The 19,212-nt window shown below is 40.2% G+C and overlaps 1 protein-coding gene across 8 annotated transcripts in view; it reads right to left on the bottom strand.

Annotated features, from left to right (window-relative positions):
* Window positions 1-19,212, bottom strand: part of ankhd1 (ankyrin repeat and KH domain containing 1) — a 33,684-nt gene that overhangs the window by 7,470 nt on the left and 7,002 nt on the right. For 2 of the 8 annotated variants that reach the window (XM_085421812.1, XM_085421820.1), the window contains exons 3-23: window positions 7,924-8,080; window positions 7,615-7,777; window positions 7,342-7,489; window positions 7,025-7,258; window positions 6,511-6,603; window positions 5,732-5,895; window positions 5,331-5,412; window positions 4,993-5,184; window positions 4,784-4,893; window positions 4,402-4,489; window positions 3,887-4,014; window positions 3,630-3,773; window positions 3,390-3,492; window positions 2,991-3,253; window positions 2,556-2,837; window positions 2,038-2,452; window positions 1,781-1,920; window positions 1,566-1,677; window positions 1,304-1,449; window positions 1,077-1,219; window positions 781-994 (exon numbers count right to left, since the gene is read on the bottom strand). In XM_085421812.1, the coding sequence (XP_085277938.1) occupies window positions 781-994; window positions 1,077-1,219; window positions 1,304-1,449; window positions 1,566-1,677; window positions 1,781-1,920; window positions 2,038-2,452; window positions 2,556-2,837; window positions 2,991-3,253; window positions 3,390-3,492; window positions 3,630-3,773; window positions 3,887-4,014; window positions 4,402-4,489; window positions 4,784-4,893; window positions 4,993-5,184; window positions 5,331-5,412; window positions 5,732-5,895; window positions 6,511-6,603; window positions 7,025-7,258; window positions 7,342-7,489; window positions 7,615-7,777; window positions 7,924-8,080 (3,521 nt within the window). Of the gene's footprint in view, window positions 1-780; window positions 995-1,076; window positions 1,220-1,303; window positions 1,450-1,565; window positions 1,678-1,780; window positions 1,921-2,037; window positions 2,453-2,555; window positions 2,838-2,990; window positions 3,254-3,389; window positions 3,493-3,629; window positions 3,774-3,886; window positions 4,015-4,401; window positions 4,490-4,783; window positions 4,894-4,992; window positions 5,185-5,330; window positions 5,413-5,731; window positions 5,896-6,508; window positions 6,604-7,024; window positions 7,259-7,341; window positions 7,490-7,614; window positions 7,778-7,923; window positions 8,081-19,212 lie in introns of all 8 variants that reach the window. The other 6 variants (XM_085421846.1, XM_085421868.1, XM_085421853.1 and 3 more) reach the window with 5 other exon arrangements.

The following is a 19,212-nucleotide window of genomic DNA, read 5'->3' as shown; positions in this document are numbered from 1 at the left end:
ATAATTCATACATGACACGGAGTCAGTGGGAGAAGTTAGGGGGCTTAAGGTTGTATAATAAACAGGTTGTGTAGTCAGCACACACCATTATGTCAAGCTCTGTAAAAGGATGGATATAAGTATAATAAGTAAATCCTAGCTCAACCATGGTGAAGATAATTGGTGGGTCAACCAGTCCCAAAAAATTACTTCCCACCTTCTTTTGTAATTATTTTTTACTATTTTACAAACATCATAGGATAAGGAAAAGAAGAATTTAAGGATTTAACAAAAGAAACGTGTACTGGTGCCGGGACTGAGTCTGCTATGATGAAACTCAAGTCCTGAAATGGGACCAAAAACTCATCCCAAATAGTTTAATCAGTCTATTCTTATTGGATTGTTTAATCCATTTTACATACAAAGAAAAATGTCACTTCATTGCTCAGATTTTAAACAAACAGGAACATAAATGGTGAAATGCTTGTGATGGTTGATTTTTGTTCCATCTACTCCTAGTTCCTCAACTCTGCCTTTAGATCATCTGTAATTGAAGTAAAATATATATAGATGATTTCTTTTGTTGTCTCATTTCCATTCTTAAACCATGTTCATTTTGCTAAAGAAGGCAATGAAGGAAGCACTAAATAACTTCTCTTATTATTAAGCTAATTCAACCAGCTCTTATTAAGGTGTCCCTGCAGATACTTCACAGTGCACTCGACTCAGAAACCTCCCTGAGATATTTGACTTTCTGAATGTGGCAGCAGAGTCCTGCTATATGTGATCACGAGTCTTCACCTTAGCACGATGCTCTACGTTGGCCTTGCGATCTAGCAGCAGACTGACGACCTCAGCCCGCCCCTGAAAGCAGGCTAGGGTCAGAGCTGTGTTTCTGTTGGTCTCAATCTGGGCATTGATGTCTGAACCCATATCCAGCAACAGCTTCACTGCTGGCACATGACCGTTCATAGCTGCCAGCATCAAAGGAGAGATTCCCAGCTTACTGCCAGTCCTGAAAAGAGTGAAATAGAGTCTTTAGAAAAGAAGCGTAAAACAGAGAAAATGCTACATGTATGGTATCAGTTGTTGCTCACCTGGAGTTAATCTCGGCACCAGCATTGAGGAGTATTTTGATGATGTTGACATAACCCCCAGAGGCAGCCAGGCTGAGAGGCGTGTAGTCTGAGACATTGCGGTGTTCCTTATTGGCTCCCCGCAGCAGCAGCAACTCAACAACCTTACCAACATGGATGATAATGGTGTTAGCGGCAGGAGTATAGGAATGTCATGACTGTGAGAGTAAACTGAAACAGTTTTATACCTCCTGGCGTCCCCCAGAGCAGGCCAGGGAGAGGGGTGTGTCTTTGGTTCTCTCTGATTGAGCCTCAATATCACCCCCTTTGTCCAGGAGTACCTCAACCACGCCTACATGGCCAGCAGTGGCGGCCAGGATCAGCGGCGTAAAGCCTGTAGAGAACAGAAATAATGAGTCCTTTGTTAAATGAAACTATTTTGAATTAAAATTAAACTCTAACCCTCCAGACTGCCATACTATCAGAAGACTAATCATCTTTCTAAGATACCTTTTTTATCCCGGTGCTCAATGTTGGCTCCCCGTGAAATCAGGACAGACACAAGCTCCTCGTGTCCTCCTGCACACGCCAGCGTCAGGGCCGTATCATGATTACTCTCCGTCTGTGAAGAAAACACTCTCTCTTAACAGGGCATATTACTTTTTACATAAACGTATTAACTTGGATTATCACAATATGTATACTGTCGTGTCAAACTGGCTTACATGTGCGTCTATGTCAACAGAGGGGTAAAGGGGTAGGACTGAAGGGGGAGAGGCGATGTTTGCGGGCGTCTGTGTGGGCGGCTGGGAAAGGGGTGTGGGTGAAGATGTAGTGTTCAGCATGGGCACGCGGCTGCTCACAGCTGCAAGAAAGAAACAAAAACAAATGTAAGCACCACCTCCAAAAAAAAGGAAAAACAAAACTTTGTAGAGCACAGTCTCGCATCTCACGCCCAACAGTTAAACTTCTGAGTACTTGCCTGCCATGATGTCGTCCAGTGTGTCTGTGAGCGTCTGTGCAGGTGTAGCTACCAAGAGCCCATCTGGAGCCTGTTGAGGTATCATTCCTGGGCTTAACCCAGCCAGCTGCTGACCCTGCTGCTGCCCCAACATCTGCTGCCCTACTAGTACCCTCTGCAGCTCTGGACTGGTACTTCCTGGGTAGTCTGCAGGGTTGTAGTCTGGCAGAGGTTGGATAGGAACGAAGGCTGCCTGAAGAGGGGGAGGAGGCGGCTGGGGCTGGGTCTGTGGCGAAGGGGGAAGAGGCGGCTGCTGTCGTGACTGCGACCCATCCCTGTGACCCATGATTGTGTCCACCTGAGGAAGCTTGGGGTAATCATCCTCTTCTCCATCTGGTTCTTCCTCTGAGCCCTCTTCATCATCATCTTCCTCTTCCTGAAAGAATACAGAGAGCATATTAAGTCTCTCGGATCTGTTAGGACAGTGCTAGGGAACAAACATTATTCAAACAAAGAAAACAAATACAAAAAAAATTCACCTCTTCGACGTCATCCTCCGGCTCTTCCTGTTCCCCATCTTTGCTTGTCTCCTCGTCCTTGTCAGAGCCACTGTGTACTTGTGCACCCGGTGTGGTGAGAAGAGGCACTGGAACAGACGATGCACATCCAGGCCCCGGGCCCGGACCCTGGCTCTGTCCAGCCTCCTGCTGCTCTAAGCCCTTTGCCTCCATGTACTCTTTGGTGAACTGTTGCTGTGTTTTCAGCTGCAGCTGACGCTCCACCTTCTGCAGCTCCTTCAAGATTTTCTTTTTCTTCTGAACCTAAGGAAGAGTCACATCCTTGTTTGACTAACTTGTGATATGTTGCTATGCATACGGGGGGGGAGCACTGAAGGGTCAATTAGCTTACAAGTTAAAGGCTACCTAACTTAAGATCAAAATGAGACCAGATCTTAAGTGGATGATGGATTATACCTGCTCCTCTCGGCTCTTCTTCAGCTCCTCAATCTTGTCTTTGGTGAGCGGCTCCCCCTGAATGAGTTCTAGCGACTCTAGCTGGGCTTTCTCAATAGCGCTAATTCTCTGGCCCAGTTCATTCAGCTTTCCCTCCGTCTCCTCCACAATGCACTCTAGGGGCTGGCACAAGTGGAAGGGTGGCAGAGGCTCTGCTTCAGGTCCCCGGCCAACAGAGCTGGGGACACCGGGCTGAAGGGCTGCTTGTCTCTGTTTGGACACGCCTGAATTTGAACAAAACACATCAAAGATGTTGAGATTTAAAAAATGGCAAAATAAATATATCTACAGCTCAGTGAAGTGTGCACTTTGTAAGTAGAACCTTTTAAGTATACCGAGCGGGTACCTAGAACAGTTTACCTTTACTAGAGACGGGAGGGGGCGTAGCGATGTTTGATGGGGTTCTGTCTGGCTCCTGAGGGGGCACTACCATGGCGAGAGCTTGGAATGGGACACGAGGAACCTGTTATGACAGAGGATATGTTGTGTTAAAGCAATGGAAAAAAGAAAGAAAGAAAACAGCCATGCTTGCAAAAATGTTAGTTAAAAAAGAAAATAAAATTAAAAAAGGGGGGGGGGTTATCATGTTGCTGCATATACCTGAGAGGCATCTTGCGATGGGGGAGTGAGTTGGGAGAGGTCCGGGGCTGGGACAGACAGGATGTTGTTGGGGTAATCCAACAGGTAGGAAACCACATTGGTGTGGCCACCCTTAGCAGCTTCTATCAACATGGTTGAGCCATCCTACAAAGAAAAAACATGGCATGTTTTTCTCTATCAGCATTATCATTAAACACATGCAAATGAGCATAATCGTTATTAAAGCAGCTGGTGTTAATCCAGACTGGGTGCATTACTTTGAGTCTGTGAGTAGGATCCGCCCCATGCGCCAGCAGCAGCTCCACCACAGCCAAATGTCCTCCAGCACAGGCCAGAGAAACCACCGTGTGATCATTATTGGCAGTGGCTCTGTTCACATTAGCACCTAACACAGACAAAGACAAATGTATATATTATAAGAGTAATGATAATGCATATCTACAGCCAGATATTCAATAATGGGGTTCATCATTAACCTGGACACAATAACAATTGCTGGTCTTCCACTTTAAGCGTAATGGTGGAAAAAACAATTTTCAGGTGAAATTTTAAACTTCTCATACCTTCATGCAATGAAATAAACTATGATTAATTGAAGTGAATAAATTAAGTGACAGATGTGCAGAAAAAAAACAAACAAAACAAAACCCTCCCATATAAACGATCTACTTCCCCTTTCAAGAGAGGCAATTCTCTGACTCTACAGGTTAGATATGCATTTTTCCCCCCTCAAATACCTGTATTTAAATCCAAGAGCTACTCAGTTACGCACCTTTGCTGATAAGAAACTGCACTGTACAGAGATGCCCTGCCCTCGCTGCCTTCATTAAGGGCGTCCGTCCCCCTTCAGACTCATGCTCCTAAAGGAAAAAGATGAAGTGGATTTGTTGAGTTCAACACAGAAGTTAAACAAAATGGCTATAATCTGTATTCATCTTGAAAACTGCTGCTGTAGGTGCAGGTTCTACAAGGTCAAGGTCTTGCTTCACACAATAGAAGATGCTCAGTTCAATCAATATACATTTACACACAAAAAACTTTTACACATCTTTTCTTGCCCCGCTGTCACTTGAACCAATGTAAATACTTTTTTTTTTTTTTTTTAAAGCAGGGCAAATCATAAGTGACTAAGAGGATTTAAGAGTACGGCGTACCAAATTGGCTCCAGCCTGCAGTAGCACGTCTGCCACATCAGTGTGTCCGTTCTCACACGCATACGTCAGTGCTGTATCGCCAGTTGCCGTCGTGGCATGAACGTTTGCTCCTGAACGAGAAAAAGTTACAGGAGTGTGAGCTCAAGAGTCTAAGACATTTTTGATGTGTCTTTTCTTTCTACCATTGCTGCATCTTCTTCCTTGCCCACCTGCAGCCAGTAGGTACTTCACCAATTCCAGATGGCCTTCTTGTGCAGCTTCCATTAGCGGGGTAGAGCAGCCCAGCTCAATGTCTGCCCCTGCCTTAATGAGGAAGTCAGCCACTTCTAAAAAGCCTCCACAACATGCTAGGGTCAAAGCGGTCTCCTGGGTTTCCTCTGTCTGGGCATTGATGTTAGCACCTAGACGACAGAGCAAGACCAGTTTTGTTATATTCAGCTACTAAAATGGGAAAACATAATGATAACAGACTGTGATCATGTCAAAATTGTTAGTTGTTTTTGTTTTTTTTATGGTGTTTCAGAGATGCAAGAACAAATGCTGCTACCTTGAGCCAGCAGCAGTGCTACCATCTCCTCATGGCCTTCTCTGGCTGCCTCCATCAGGGGAGTGTAGCCCTCATCATTAACCTGGACACAAACAGAAGCATCATCAGATCAGAAAACATAAGGGTGAAAATGACTCGCAGGTTACACGGACACAACCCTGACTTGTGTTTATGTGGATAGAAATTGTCATCCAACTGCATTTAGCCAGTTACATCAATGTTGTCATTTACATTTTAGATAACAGTGAAAAATTAGCCGTTTTCCAATTTTGGAAGCAAACACTTTTGTTTAAAAAGGACCGACACTTTTTGGTTTGGAGCATTTATAGTATATCTTCACAGCAAATGTATCTACAGCTATACAATTTTTTTCCATTTTGTTTTAGTGTATCTTTGCATACCTCCTCCAAGTTGGCTCCTCTCTCTATAAGCAAGGCTGCCAGCTCCACATGTCCTCCACAAGCTGCCAGGGTAAGGGGCGACTCAAAGGAATCAGCTGGCATGTTGACTTGCGCGCCGCTGTCCAACAGCAGCCGTGCCACCTCCACATGGCCATCCTGGGACAGCGAGACACACAGAGAATATAGAGATAAGCACCTGAATAAATACACGTATCAATTTCTAGTCAAGCTACATGAATTTAAACCATCAATTTGAAAAAGTGTTTAAAACGAGAAAGTAGTGACATTTTAGCAGACTGATGAAAGAGGCATCTAAAAACATTGCTGTACATTTCCATCAACAATAGCACAATTAATGTTTCCAGAAAACTGCACACCCCTTCCACAATTATTTAGCACGACTGATCTGCAAACAAGATAAAAACCAATTAGCACAGGGGAGATGGTGTAAATTATTAAAATCTTCTTTCAGTCCACTTTTCTCCCACTTAACCATGCGAGTACCCAACCATTAGCAGAACTCTGTTGGGTTTGGACACTGAATAAGACCCGCTGTTATGTTTCTGATGTTATTTTTTTTCAAATTTAATATTAAAGTTTATTTTGTTTGAGCTGTACTGAGACACAAAAGGGAGTCTAAGATATATAAAGCAATTCATTCTTGACCATGCCGATTACTTCAACGTATGTACTGTCTGTTTATAGTTACAAATACAAAGTCATAACAAGTGGTTTGAGGTGTGAAATGTGAAGTGAGGTTTTAGGTCAGATGCTTACCATGCAGGCCTCCATCAGTGCCGTATGCATCTCATCCGTTTTGTGTTCCTGGTCTGCTCCGGCCTCCAAGAGAAAACGCACCATATCCAAGTGACCTGCAGAGGACAAACAAAATCAATGTAATTAATCTTTTACAGGCCTTTGGACAAGGTTATGGGAGTAGCCTGCCACTGGGGGAAAGTAACAAGTTAGATCAGTTCAGAGTCGACTGCAAGTACGCCAATTTTACTGATCTTAAGATGTAGACTTTTTTTAAAAAACATTTCATTAAAATGAAAAATAAAATAACCAGCTGAATTTTAAAGAGTAGCTGACTGTTAGGATAGCTAACAGAACTTATGTAAGAGCTTTATTTTACAACAGTATTAGCCCAAGTCTTTGTAACGAGGGCGCTAAATTGCATAACAACTAAAAAAAAAAAAAGTAAAAGGACAATGCGCATTTATTCCTTTCTAAAAATAAACCCTCAACATAAAAACTAACCTAGGGATACAAGTTCCATACTTAAGTACTGACCTTTGTAGCATGCAAGTGTGAGAGCACTCTCCTTGAACTCATTGGAGTGTGTGTTGATGCCAGCGCCATACTCCAATAGTACCCTGGCCACTTCTACGTGGCCAGCACTGGCCGCCTCCATGAGAGGTGTGTGTCCGTTCTCGTTGTGGTCCTCAATGTTAGCACCCTCTTTGAGCAGCACCTTCACCACATCCACGAAGCCACCGGCACATGCATACGTCAAAGCTGTGTTGCCTGAAAGACAAAAGTGAGATTATACCGTGTGTTTTGAAGTCACATTAAATGGTTTATAAATAGAGAAGTTAAAGTAGTCTTACCAGTAGAGGACTGGGCATTGACATCTGCCCCATGGACAAGTAGTAGTTTGACAATGTCCACATAACCTCCACTGGCAGCAGCCATGAGTGGTGTTATATCCCCCTTGATGCCCCTGTCCTCCACATTGGCATGCATAGCCAACAAAACCTAAGAATAGAAAACAGAAGAAGAAAAAAAACGTAAATATATATTCATAGGCTTGTCAAAGGAATACAGCCCCTTAAGTATTTAGCAGGAACTTAATCTGGACACCAATCTAACCTCTTCCATACCTGTGCAAGTTCATAATAGCCAGCCGAGCAGGCGAGACACAGCAAGCTCTCCCCTTCCTCCGTGTGCTCATTGACGCTCCGGCCCTCATCCAGCAATTTGCGCACGGCGTTGACATCCCCATCCGAACACGCCTCTGCTAAACTACGGCTGAAAATAACCAGACTGCTACAATTACTGCCACTGTGGCAGGTGAACACACGCACCCCTCACAACAACACAATTACTTCCAGGCAGCAAAGAGACACACACGCATGCTCATAGGTATTGTTTATGAAGCAGTGAGTTGATGGTGTGAGCGAGATACATACTTGTCTGCTTGGCCGGCATTGAGTGTGTTTTCAGCTCTCATCCGGGTGAGGGCGGCTGCGGCCTCGTCCAGGGCACAACTCACAGATGACGTCAGTCGCCGTAGCACCTCGGGGTCTGCAAAAGCTTTACCATCGGCAGTGGACAGTTTACCGATGCCTGCCGAACACCAAAAGGGCAGAGGTGCATAGGGCAATGCAAACCACAGGGGAGCACAACCACACCAGACCAGATGAAGAAGCAAGTCCAGTCCAGCAAATCCAATCCAGGGTTAGTAGCAGCAAACACAAAGAGGGAAAAAAATCAATAAAGAAAAAAATAAAATAAAAATTTAAAAATGAATAGGGAAGAAGAAAAAAAAAAAAAAAAAAAAAAAAAAAAATCACACAGAAAACACAAGCATTTGTTAATGTGGCTTAATATATCTTTTTTCAATAAACCACCTAAGAGTCGCAATTTCTTTATCAAATAGTAAGGTACACAATAAAAGGGGAATATTGGGAGTATCTACTGTGCTGTGCAAAAGTCTCAAGTCAGTCTTCATTTCTTTATGTTGGGCTAGGAAAACGGGAAAAAGGTGCAGCGATTTATTGAGATGTACAAACATAACAAATAGTTTTGTACAAATCTAACGAGTTTTTAAGTCAGTATTTGCCATTTTTTCCCCCAACACAGCCGGAACCCTTAGTCAGGCTTTCCGTAAGTAGTCTTCATTAATAGTTCTTGAAGGACATTCAAATCTCTTCTTTGGAGGAAAACAAATCCTCTGTAAAACAATCAGGTACAAGTACTGGCCAATGTCAAACGGAGCCATTTAGAAAGCCTGGAGACCTATTGCTCAAGATTATTTAAAAATAAAATATATTTAAAAAAATTTTTTTAAAAAAAATGACACGACACTTTGGCTCATTGGAAACAAAATAAAAAGAAATGACTTGAGACGTTTGCACAGTACTTCAGTAGTTCAGAACAATAATACCAGTGAAATGAAGCTGTTGTATACACCAAGGCTCAAAGGTTTGGAGTCAAAATTTTGCAGTTTTCCTTAAGTCATTAAATGAACTGCAATGTAACACTGCTGAGAAATTCTGATATTTACTGAATATAATTTTGCCGTAAAGACAAGCTTCTTGAAAATGACTTCAAGTTAAATTAGTTTAATATTAATGTGCACTTCCTGTATGTTACAGTCTAGCGTCCTACAATAGGACTGACAATTAGCATTACTTTGGTGGTGATTTCATTATAACAATACCAGCAAACTGGTGTTTTATTAAAACAAGTAGTTTGGAAATAAAACTTTTCTTGTTCAAATCTCACACTTTCCTAGACACATTTCCTCTGCCTTGACTGACAGATGGACCGATCTCAGAATTGATGTGCTTCAATACTTCAAGGTTAAATAATGAACATGAAAATAAGATCCTTTCTCTTCTTTTCATGCTTCTTTAAATATTTTAGCACGTTCAGATTCGTTCCAAACTTTTGATCAGTAGTGTATACGAACCAATGTAGATTCAAGCTGTTAATGTTCGAAGAGAAAACTGTCTCATCCTGTGTGAATTATAGATGGGTAAAAAGCAGTGACCATGAGAGAAAATGATGTGTTAGGAACAGTGGCCAGCAAGCAAGAGAAGAACTGAAGAAAACAATGCAATATGACAGGAAAAAAAAAAAGTCTGTGTGTCTATTTTGTCATGAAAAAGAAGAAAAGTCAATGACCAGAGTGAAAGGCAAGCAGCAGCAAAATGAAAACAACTGCTTTTGCTAATGACCTACAGAGGAAGATCTCTCAAAGGAAAACAATGAACATTTCCAAACCAGCAAACCACTTGTGAGAGGAGTAACAGTGTGCATTTTACAAACGTGTGTAAAAATGAAGGGAAAGAAAAAAAAAAAAAAGAAAGAAAAAAAAAAAAAGGGAAAAAAATAAATAAAGTTGGCTTTAAACCTTTCGGCCTCAACTTCAACCCATCCATTAACCAGGCACAAGACAGCTTCAGTCCTTAAGGTTGTGTTTTCTCACCACTGACTCGGGCTAAACTTAGCACTGCTCTCAGACAAAGATTTCACAACAGTCTCATATGCACAAGCAAAGAGGTCAAGGAAGTTGATCATTAATGTTTTACTTTATCGTGTTTTTCCTCAGAGAACACAAGCACTTCATTCACTAAACAGGAATAAATAGGTTAGATATCAGCCGTCACCAAATCCCCTCTCCTGTGTATAATCCTCTACATATAACTACTAAACAGAGCAGGAAGTAGTGAATGAGTCAAGAATTTCAGTCACAACATCAATTTAAAAGACCTTCACTGTGTTTACACATAAGCACTTGTTCCTGCTCAGCTCCACCTACAACGCTGCCATGTTTACACGTACAACACCATCTATCTTTTATCGTGTTAAACTAAAATAAAATTTATCAGGACAAGTGTATATACACCAAATGCCTACTGAAAACATAACTGGCACCGACACCAGTCTAACAGGAATCATTCTTGAAGCATTTACGTGCAATGAAATGAACAACTAGATCAAAATGTAAGCTATCCTAACAATACGTCAGACGAAACCATTAGTACCATTTCAGAGAAAATGATTTGCCTTCTAGGTAAAAACCAACCAATAATACTGCTGGTAAGCGCTGGCTAATAACTTAGTGTAATATTTTGTGGCCATTAATTACATGTGAGCAACCCGCCCTTCCCCTTATTTAAGAGGTCTTAATGTAGAATTAAACTAGCTAGTGAGAGCCAGAGATCTTAAAAATCTCAGAATGGGATGAGCATGAGCTCATCTTAATGTTGTTAAACTAAGCAGACACTCTAGTTTAGACCACTTATTTCTTTGTGTGTTTAGGTACGTAAACTTTAAGTCAACTTACTTCAAATGAACATTTAATTGCATGTCATTCGTTATTTCATGAACTTTCATTTGCAGTACCAGTAAAGTCTCTGGTGTCTGGGTAATGTGGAATAAGAGCAGCCACTAATCTATTAAAACCAGTTTTTCAGTATAATGCTTGAGTGCAAAATCATGGTGGCTCTCGTGTAGGAGGGGGAAAAAAAGGATCAAGTAACTGCCAAGACATGACAAAGGGGCAGGAACTGAATCTGAGGATGTAACTGTAATAAACTAGGCTTTGTATTTGCAACAGCATCATGAAAGCAAGCTCTTTTGATATAATTTTCCCCACACAGAGCAACAAGGAAACCCCAGACAGAAAATGAAAGGGTTTCAACTCTTAAAAAGTACACAACGGGATAATTGCTAGAAACAATTATGTTTTGATAAACTGGTGATCCCAAAAGTGCTGCTGCAATCCTGAGACTTTCCAACAGGAGCGCTCTGGAAAAAAAAGGTCTACACACATTTAGTTCTAAGGAATAATTTAATTTAAAATCTAACTTTATTATAAAAGAATTTGATAAACAGTTTTAAATGATTATGTGATATGTGTATCATGTATAATATTTATTGTAACCTTTTGTCCACTAGACAACTTTCACCATTCACCAACTGACTTTTCCCCCTCTACAATGGATTTAAAAAAAAAAAAAAAAAAAAAAAAAAATTGGTGCATTCCTACGTGGTCACTTCACTTTCATTTGCTAAGCTCAACCACTGCCACCACTCATGAAATAGTAGATGTGCAAGTCAATTTTTGATAAAAAATACTGACACTTAGGACTAGGGCTGTTCGATATAACAATATATATCGGATGACGATATAAAAACGTCTATCGTTTCATTTTACGCTATGGTTTGTTTCGTGGTGTCGCAAAATAAACTGTTTACGGCAATATATTTTCATCGTTTTGATGGTCACTGTAGTGGCTATATTAAGTTCTCTCTTTCTCTTGTATTTAATATAACCACACTAAGGACGGACAAGGGCCTGTTTTTATGGGTCGTCATTAGTAACAACGACGGTAAAACCATCGCATGTCCGCTTGTTTATTTTCCCCATAAACCTTTCACAATAAAGCTCAAGATCCTGTTGACACTTTTCAAAATAAATGGAATCACGTGAAAAAGTATTGACGGATGAAAAGCCAAAACAAACCTTAGACTCAAACGTTAGAACAGGCTTTTCCCTGCAGCACGCCGTGTAATAAATACAAAGAAAACGGGGGCCGTTACAACCTATGTCTACAAATGTGTAGTTTCATGCATCGGTTAAAACACTCGACTCCAGGTACATGACGCCCAGCTGGAAACACTTCACCTACCAGAGATTCACAGAATTTACAGAAAATATAATATTTGTGATTTATATCGTTATCGGACGATAGAGGTTTTATATCGGGATATGAGATTTTGGTCATATCGCACAGCCCTACTTAGGACTTGCATAATTCACAATACATGTAGTTCCAATATTCATGGTCTGTGTTTGATGGCACAGTGTGGGGTGGAGAAGATTTTTGAGGATTATGCAGTTTTGCAGACAAAGACAACTGGAGAGCCAACATTCCTGTTATACTTCTTCAAAGTCTGCCGCCTGGGGCGCATGCGCAGTCGTTGCATTGTAATGTAAATTCAACAAGTTGCCGTAATCACAAAAACCTCAGGTAGGCACATAGACGTTTAGATAGACCCTCATGCAACTTACTCATGCCAAAGTTTATGACACTGGGACCTGGGTGGACCCCAGAGTATCAAAATAAAAGTATAATTTCTGCTTTAATCTATGTAGATCCAGAGTTCCATAACAACCTGGTCTTTTTAACAATCATCATCCGTCATTTTGTAGGAATGGGACAGTCACAGATGTTGATATATTCTATACATGTATACTGCATGTGAAAAGAGACTGAGAATCCTGGCTGCCAACACAGCCAAGCAAAAACGCGCCATTCCAATATTGCCAGTTTTTGTTGTCTCAACTGTCTGCAAATCTCAAAACTGTCTGAAAAATTGTGGCTTATTGAACAGTTTCGAATGCTTAAGTTGCCAATATTAACTGACAACATTGCCCCAAACCCTCTCCCAGTAACCCTCTGTGCCACAACTGAAAACTAGAAAAACTAAACACAACTAAACTGTTCTGCACAGACACACAGCACCAGAGTACCCTCCACACTGCTGAAACATTCTACATTCCCTTTATTTATTTTTATTTATTTACACTTGCCAGAAAGCACAGGAAGCTGCTGTAGTATTCTCCTGAACAACAGGTGTCACCTGACATAATGACATAAAGGTGATTTCTTGGTTTTAGATTTATTTAGTAGAAGACATACACATAGTCTCAGTGAGCGTCTGGTCTAGTGAAAGGTCAGAAGTGCAACAGGTGAATTGAGAAAGAGCATTTGAGGACGAGACACAGACAGTAGGAGGTGAAGAGGTGACACCAAGAGCATGTGAGGTCAACACATACACACATATTAGTTAGACTTATTTAGAGGAGAGATTAGTTATGTCTCGACAAGAAAGAGGAACAATTCACTTTGAGACAAAGAACGGAAAGTACAAGCCATGAAAATAGAAGATGATTTTCTGGGTGAAAAGTCATGGTGATGTTGATCTGATCTATGTATAAAATGTACCGGTGACGCATGAAGGGGCGTCAGTAAACAAACCCTGATGTTATAAAATAATTGTTTGTGCCTTAGTAAGTCGAAGATCAATTGCTGTTTCCAGTGATCTTCCCACGTGTGAATTAAAATCTTCGTTTGACTTCACCCGGCCGGACCAGTGTGGTTATTTTTCGATCACCTCTTGTACCCTTTCTCAATTTTTGAATCTTAACATTTCCTTATTTATTTACCATATGTAACCTGAATTTTTCTCTCTCTTATCAAATAACAAAGGTTATCTTTAAAATTTGTTACACCACCAGAACAGCACCAATGTAGGAGGAGAAGAGGTCAAAGCCAAAAGCAAAGACATTTTTTTTTGGGGGGGGGGGGGAATCTTGGCAGAGTCTGTCAACCGACAGAGATACAACATGCCAAGCTACAAAAATTGAGGGGTGCACGACCAGCTGACCTGATACAAAAACAGTGGCAGACACCAGAGGATATGACATCATTTTTCAATGACACCCCCATGCAACAGGGATAAGCATAAAGTGGTATACATCTGGGCAGTCTGCTAGAATAAAAATTTGCCCCTTTAGTGATGCTGGCTAAAGGGCAGAAATAGCACTGTGTAGACTGTGATGGTTAACAGTTTCTTGTAATCCTAATCAAGTTTTTAAATGATATGTTAAATCACTTATGTAGATGCTACAATGACTAAACATCGTTACTAAATCATCACCTCCTCAAGTTAAAAATTGAAAATAAACAAAAGAAATAAAATCAGCTTTTGTGGGCTAATCTAGAAGTTTTGAAAGTTTTAGGAAAATGGCAAAAAAATAAAAAATAAAATAAAAAATTTGGACTTGTGTCCAAATCCACTTAGCAGTCAAAGATCACATTAATCCCACAGCATATTAGCTATTATCCCAATACCTGGTGCGTGCGTTAGAGCAGGGCGATATGGCCAAAAATATTTATCACGATATATATTTGAAAATTTGCGATAACGATATAACTGACGATATAATTGATACGAGACAAAATACAACTCCACAACATTACTAGCGCAAAAAGACAACCTATCATTTATTTTCACTTAAACAAGAAGCTGGTTTTTATGTACATTAAAGCTTTATAAAAATGTAACAGTGCAAATGCAAATTCCTTGCTGAAAGTTTAACCAAAAGGCATTTCCAGTAGAAATGGGCTGACATATCCTGAGCATAACCATGTATAATATCCACTGAAGTTAAAAAGAGGTGCTTTGCAACATTAAACTGCAGTGTGCAGTACGTATTTTTCGGACCATAAGGTGCACGGGATTATAAGGCACATTAAGCGAAACAAAGCAGTCAGATAAATCAAACTTTATTAAACTCATTCTTCTTGCTTCCTCCACTTCTGTACCATTGATTCATTAATGTTGAATTCTCTGGCAGCTGCTCTATTCCCATGTTGTTGCAGTATATTAATGACTAACCTCGTATTGTGGATGGATTATCTCAGTTGTTCTCCTGACTGAAGTTTGGTCCGTTTACAGCATCCTGCCATGCGATTGCATTTGTCTCTAACCATGAGGAACCTTAACGTTAACTTTTATAAGTGGAAAAGTGTTAGTGTTTGTCCTCCAGCTTCACTGTTTATGTTATGCTAACATAGCTGTGTCGCTAGCGATCACGTAGCACATAATTATATACCAGCTAGCCCAACTTCAGTAACCCTACAAACGTCACTGCTGTTTAGTTTCCTGTCTTCATTTATGTTGGAAGTGATAGCAGAGCTGTACGTTTGATTTTTTTCAGAAATCTCTCAGTCCGAACATGCAATATCATGCTTAGGTAACTAGCGAAACTAGCGAGCTAACTTCCGCTAGCTTCCTGCTAGCTTCTAACTCCGTTAAATGTAATACATTTTGTTTTCATGGATGCCTGGAAGTTAAACTTCATAGTTACACCTGGTAAAGCAGCAATGCTGATCGTTTTATTAAAGATGAAAGAATTTAGACAGTTTTTAACACTTAGTGATGCTGCAGTGTTCGTTTGACCTGAAGTATACGGAGTTTAGGACCCAGATTACTCCCAGATTTAAGGGCATCTTAGTCCGACGGCCGCTTGCATGTTCTGCAAAAAAATGTGCTTTGTCGTGTATCTGACGGACAAACACCAAACCAGTTCCACATCACTGAAGTTGCACCATTTTTACAAACCAATTCTGGTTCATCTGTTTCACTCAACAATCGGCCATGTGCGTATGAAAACAAAGGCACTGCGCATGCGCGTTTTACTCATATTCTATCGCGATATTTCATTTTCCTATCGTAGCCTAACATTATACCGGTATTACCGTGAACGGTATAATATGGCCCAGCCCTAGCGTGCGTGCATGCACGCATAGACGCAACCCTCTAGACCTGTGGCTACTAACTGTGATAGGCAGAACCTACCTCTGATTTTAGACCAAGTGTGCACTCAGCAAGGTAATTCATAATGTGCCTGAGCACATTTTACCCCTTGATTCCAGTTCATTTGTCTAGTGTGCCTGCTGTGTAGTGGGCTGACTCAAGGTATACATGTAGTAACCAAGCCCAAACTTTGAGCACCAACACCCTCCTCAACAACAGCTGCCTCCATGTAAAATCAGTTCTATTAAATCTAAAAGTTCTATAAGAGAACAGCAGTCCAAAAGAAAATGCCCCACTTTAGCCCTGAAATACATTCCTTAGTTGCCATCTTTGTGCTTTGCAGCAGTGTTTCTTTTAGGCTGTGTGCATAAGAAGAAGAAATGCAAGAGGTGGGAACTGAAATGCTGAGAAAAAGAGAAGTGTACTTGGGACCCAGATTGTTAAACACTGTGTGAGGGCAGGCCTGTAGGGGGGTTGGGAGGGGTTGACAATCTTGTCCTGGCACAGTACAAGAAAACCACAACTGATGTAAGTAAACCCTGTTTAATCTAGCCTGACTCATAACTAGCAACTCCTATTTAAACTCTGGACCCAACTACAGTGATGACTTTACAGAGGCTGTGGCTTCATGCGGTTAAAGGTACTTCTGACACAGACATTTCCACATTAAGGGGCCACAAGGCCATCTTCTTAAAGGAAAAGGCTGAGCTGGTAGCATGAATCACTGTCACCACACACATTCAGAGGCCACAATTTCTACTGCACATCATGTTTGTTACTTTTACACCAAGCTTTGTTCAAGTTTTCAACATACAGTGTGTTACCTTGACTCTCTGAAGGATACAGGAACAATTTTTCCTACCCATATAAGACAGCCCAAGTTACATTTTTGCAGCAGTACTGATGGTTATCAAAGCCAAGCACAGCCAGTGCATGCAAGCGTGCATGACTGCTGAATGCTTATTAGAGCACTTCAATCAAGGCTTGAGCATCCGTTTTCCTCATTGGAGCCAGCTTATGCTATACTGAATTCACATCAAATTCAAAATAAAGGTATCCATCATTATTTCGTCATATGTAACAGATAGGCCTTAGTCTAACAATGCGCCTCATTCAGTTTAATACACTGTAAAATTACAGTCAATAGATTTGCATCTTTAAAAAAAACAAAAAACAAAACAAAATAAGAGACAACAAATAAAGCAGCTCATTATCTTGCTGCTTAAACAGAAGTCAGCCTAAGCACTTCAAACTTGGGCATCGCTGTAAACAAACTCAAGGTAACCTTCACACATTGCAGCCCGTCCCATGTTCCAAATGGTTTTCCACATAATCCACATTTTTTGCATAGCCTTTCCAGAGAACTCCGGATGTGACATAACTACAACGCCACAGGATGAACTGATCTTGATCCCATCCTGAGTCAAACAACTGGATCAGGTATCTGTGTCAGCAGGTAAATAAATGTGGACGATTTATTCAGTTCAGCTATATGCTCTGTTTACTATGTCACGGGTCAGAAGCAGTGTATGGGGCGCTAGCAAAAGAGCTAACATAGCATAGAAGAAGCCAAGAACAAAGCTTTAGGATTTTGGAGGCATTTCACAACAGCTACCTATACAGATTTCCTCTGTTTATTAATAACAGACTTTGAATTAACCACAAACTGGAGTCAAGACCTACATCCAACAGTAACAATACATTCCTGCTACTCACCTGTTCTCACTTTTAGTGTCTTAATGTTCAGTTTAACATTTGCTAATAAGGTTTTATTGCCACCCAATTGTCATTGGGTGGCATGATAATTTTTTATTTTTATTAAAAGGCACAATGGTTATTTAAGAGTCTGGCAGTTTCACAGTAACCTGGTATCATTGTTATTAAATATTTCTGCGCAAGTAGATATTAATAGTTTTTATATATAATAAGATATATAATAAACAAAATAACATTAAAAACTTTAATGCCATAACAGCCGAATTAAACAGAACAGGAATATCAAACCTTTTATTCCTGGCTTTAGAGTCAGTTATATGTACGGACACTTTTGTTGCCTCCGTTTCTAAACAAAGCCGACACATGCCTCCTTAGCATTCACTTCCACTGCAACACCAAAGTGTAGCTTTGAAACAATTACCATGTGAACTTATACTTCCAGATTTTGTTGCACAAACTATTCGATTGTTTGAAAAAAAAAAAAAAAAAAAAAAAAAAAAAACAACACCTGTTAGGTTCATGTAATGTGTTATCTTTACCTCACCTAGTACCCTGTTGCTGTGACATCAAAAACATAGCAAAATATTTTTCTTTACTGAAAAAGTCTGAGTGTTGTGGGGTTTTTTGTTTGTTTGTTTTTTAAACTTCACTTGCAGTCCCTCTTCATCTGCCGTTACTTTTCTAAAAAGAGCAAACCTTTAAACTGCTAGCAAACTGATGCTACCTAGCATGTTACTTGTGCAGTTCTTCAAATTATGTTACCAAATTGTTGTACTGGCTGCCCTGTTAAAGATTCTGCCACCCAGTAGTTATTATTTGAACAATTTCTTACATCATGTGACTCAAACAGTGAGAAACAAGGGTGAATTTTAAATTTTATGCAGGCAAGAAGAAAAGCTGGGGAAAGTTGAGTTGGGCTTCAAAAACACTTTTCTTTTTTTTACATCTAGCATTAAGATCAACTTGCAAAAGGTCAGTGAGCTGATTTGATAGAAAAACAAACAATAGCATGCCACTGACACTTAACTTTGCAGGAATAAAAATTCTGTGTAATTAAAAATTCAAAATAAAATTAAAAAAAATATAAAGTATTTGAAATGACTCAACATTCACTGGAAACTAAAGAAATATCTTACTTTGACAATTTATCAGTTAGGTTTGTCAATGTACAACTGCTATGAATTTAGGGGATTTTATGACATGTAGTACAGAAATGTTTCTTTGAGTTGTGCCAAGACTGGGAAAAAACAACAACAACAACAACAACTACTGAACATTACAAACATGAAACAACATTGTTGTAGAAATCATTACTTGGGTTTAGGAAAACTTCAGAAAACGTGTCACTATGAACTCAGTTCAGTTCATTGCAAATTCGAATTAAAGCACTATTGTGCTTCTATTCATTTAAGATGGACTATATGAATGAAGTGAATATCAAGGAATCTGCCCCACAGTCTGCAAAATCAAAGTGTGGAAATAGAGGACATATCATTTGGGCTGAAGACAAGAGGGTCTCTAAGGTTGCAGTAGTGCCCATCTGTAAACATCCTGCTTCCCTAACTACGACTCTGTTTTCTCAGGTTACAATTGTTTGGTTGTTGTTGTTGTTTATTTTTTCACTACATCTACATTAAGAAGTA

This window comes from Rhamphochromis longiceps, linkage group LG2 (genome assembly GCF_057381845.1).
Source record: "Rhamphochromis longiceps isolate RC_006_pf linkage group LG2, R_longiceps_female_GT1.1, whole genome shotgun sequence".
Classification (NCBI taxonomy): Eukaryota; Metazoa; Chordata; class Actinopteri; order Cichliformes; family Cichlidae; genus Rhamphochromis; species Rhamphochromis longiceps.
This window is presented reverse-complemented; position numbering and strand designations above follow the sequence as displayed.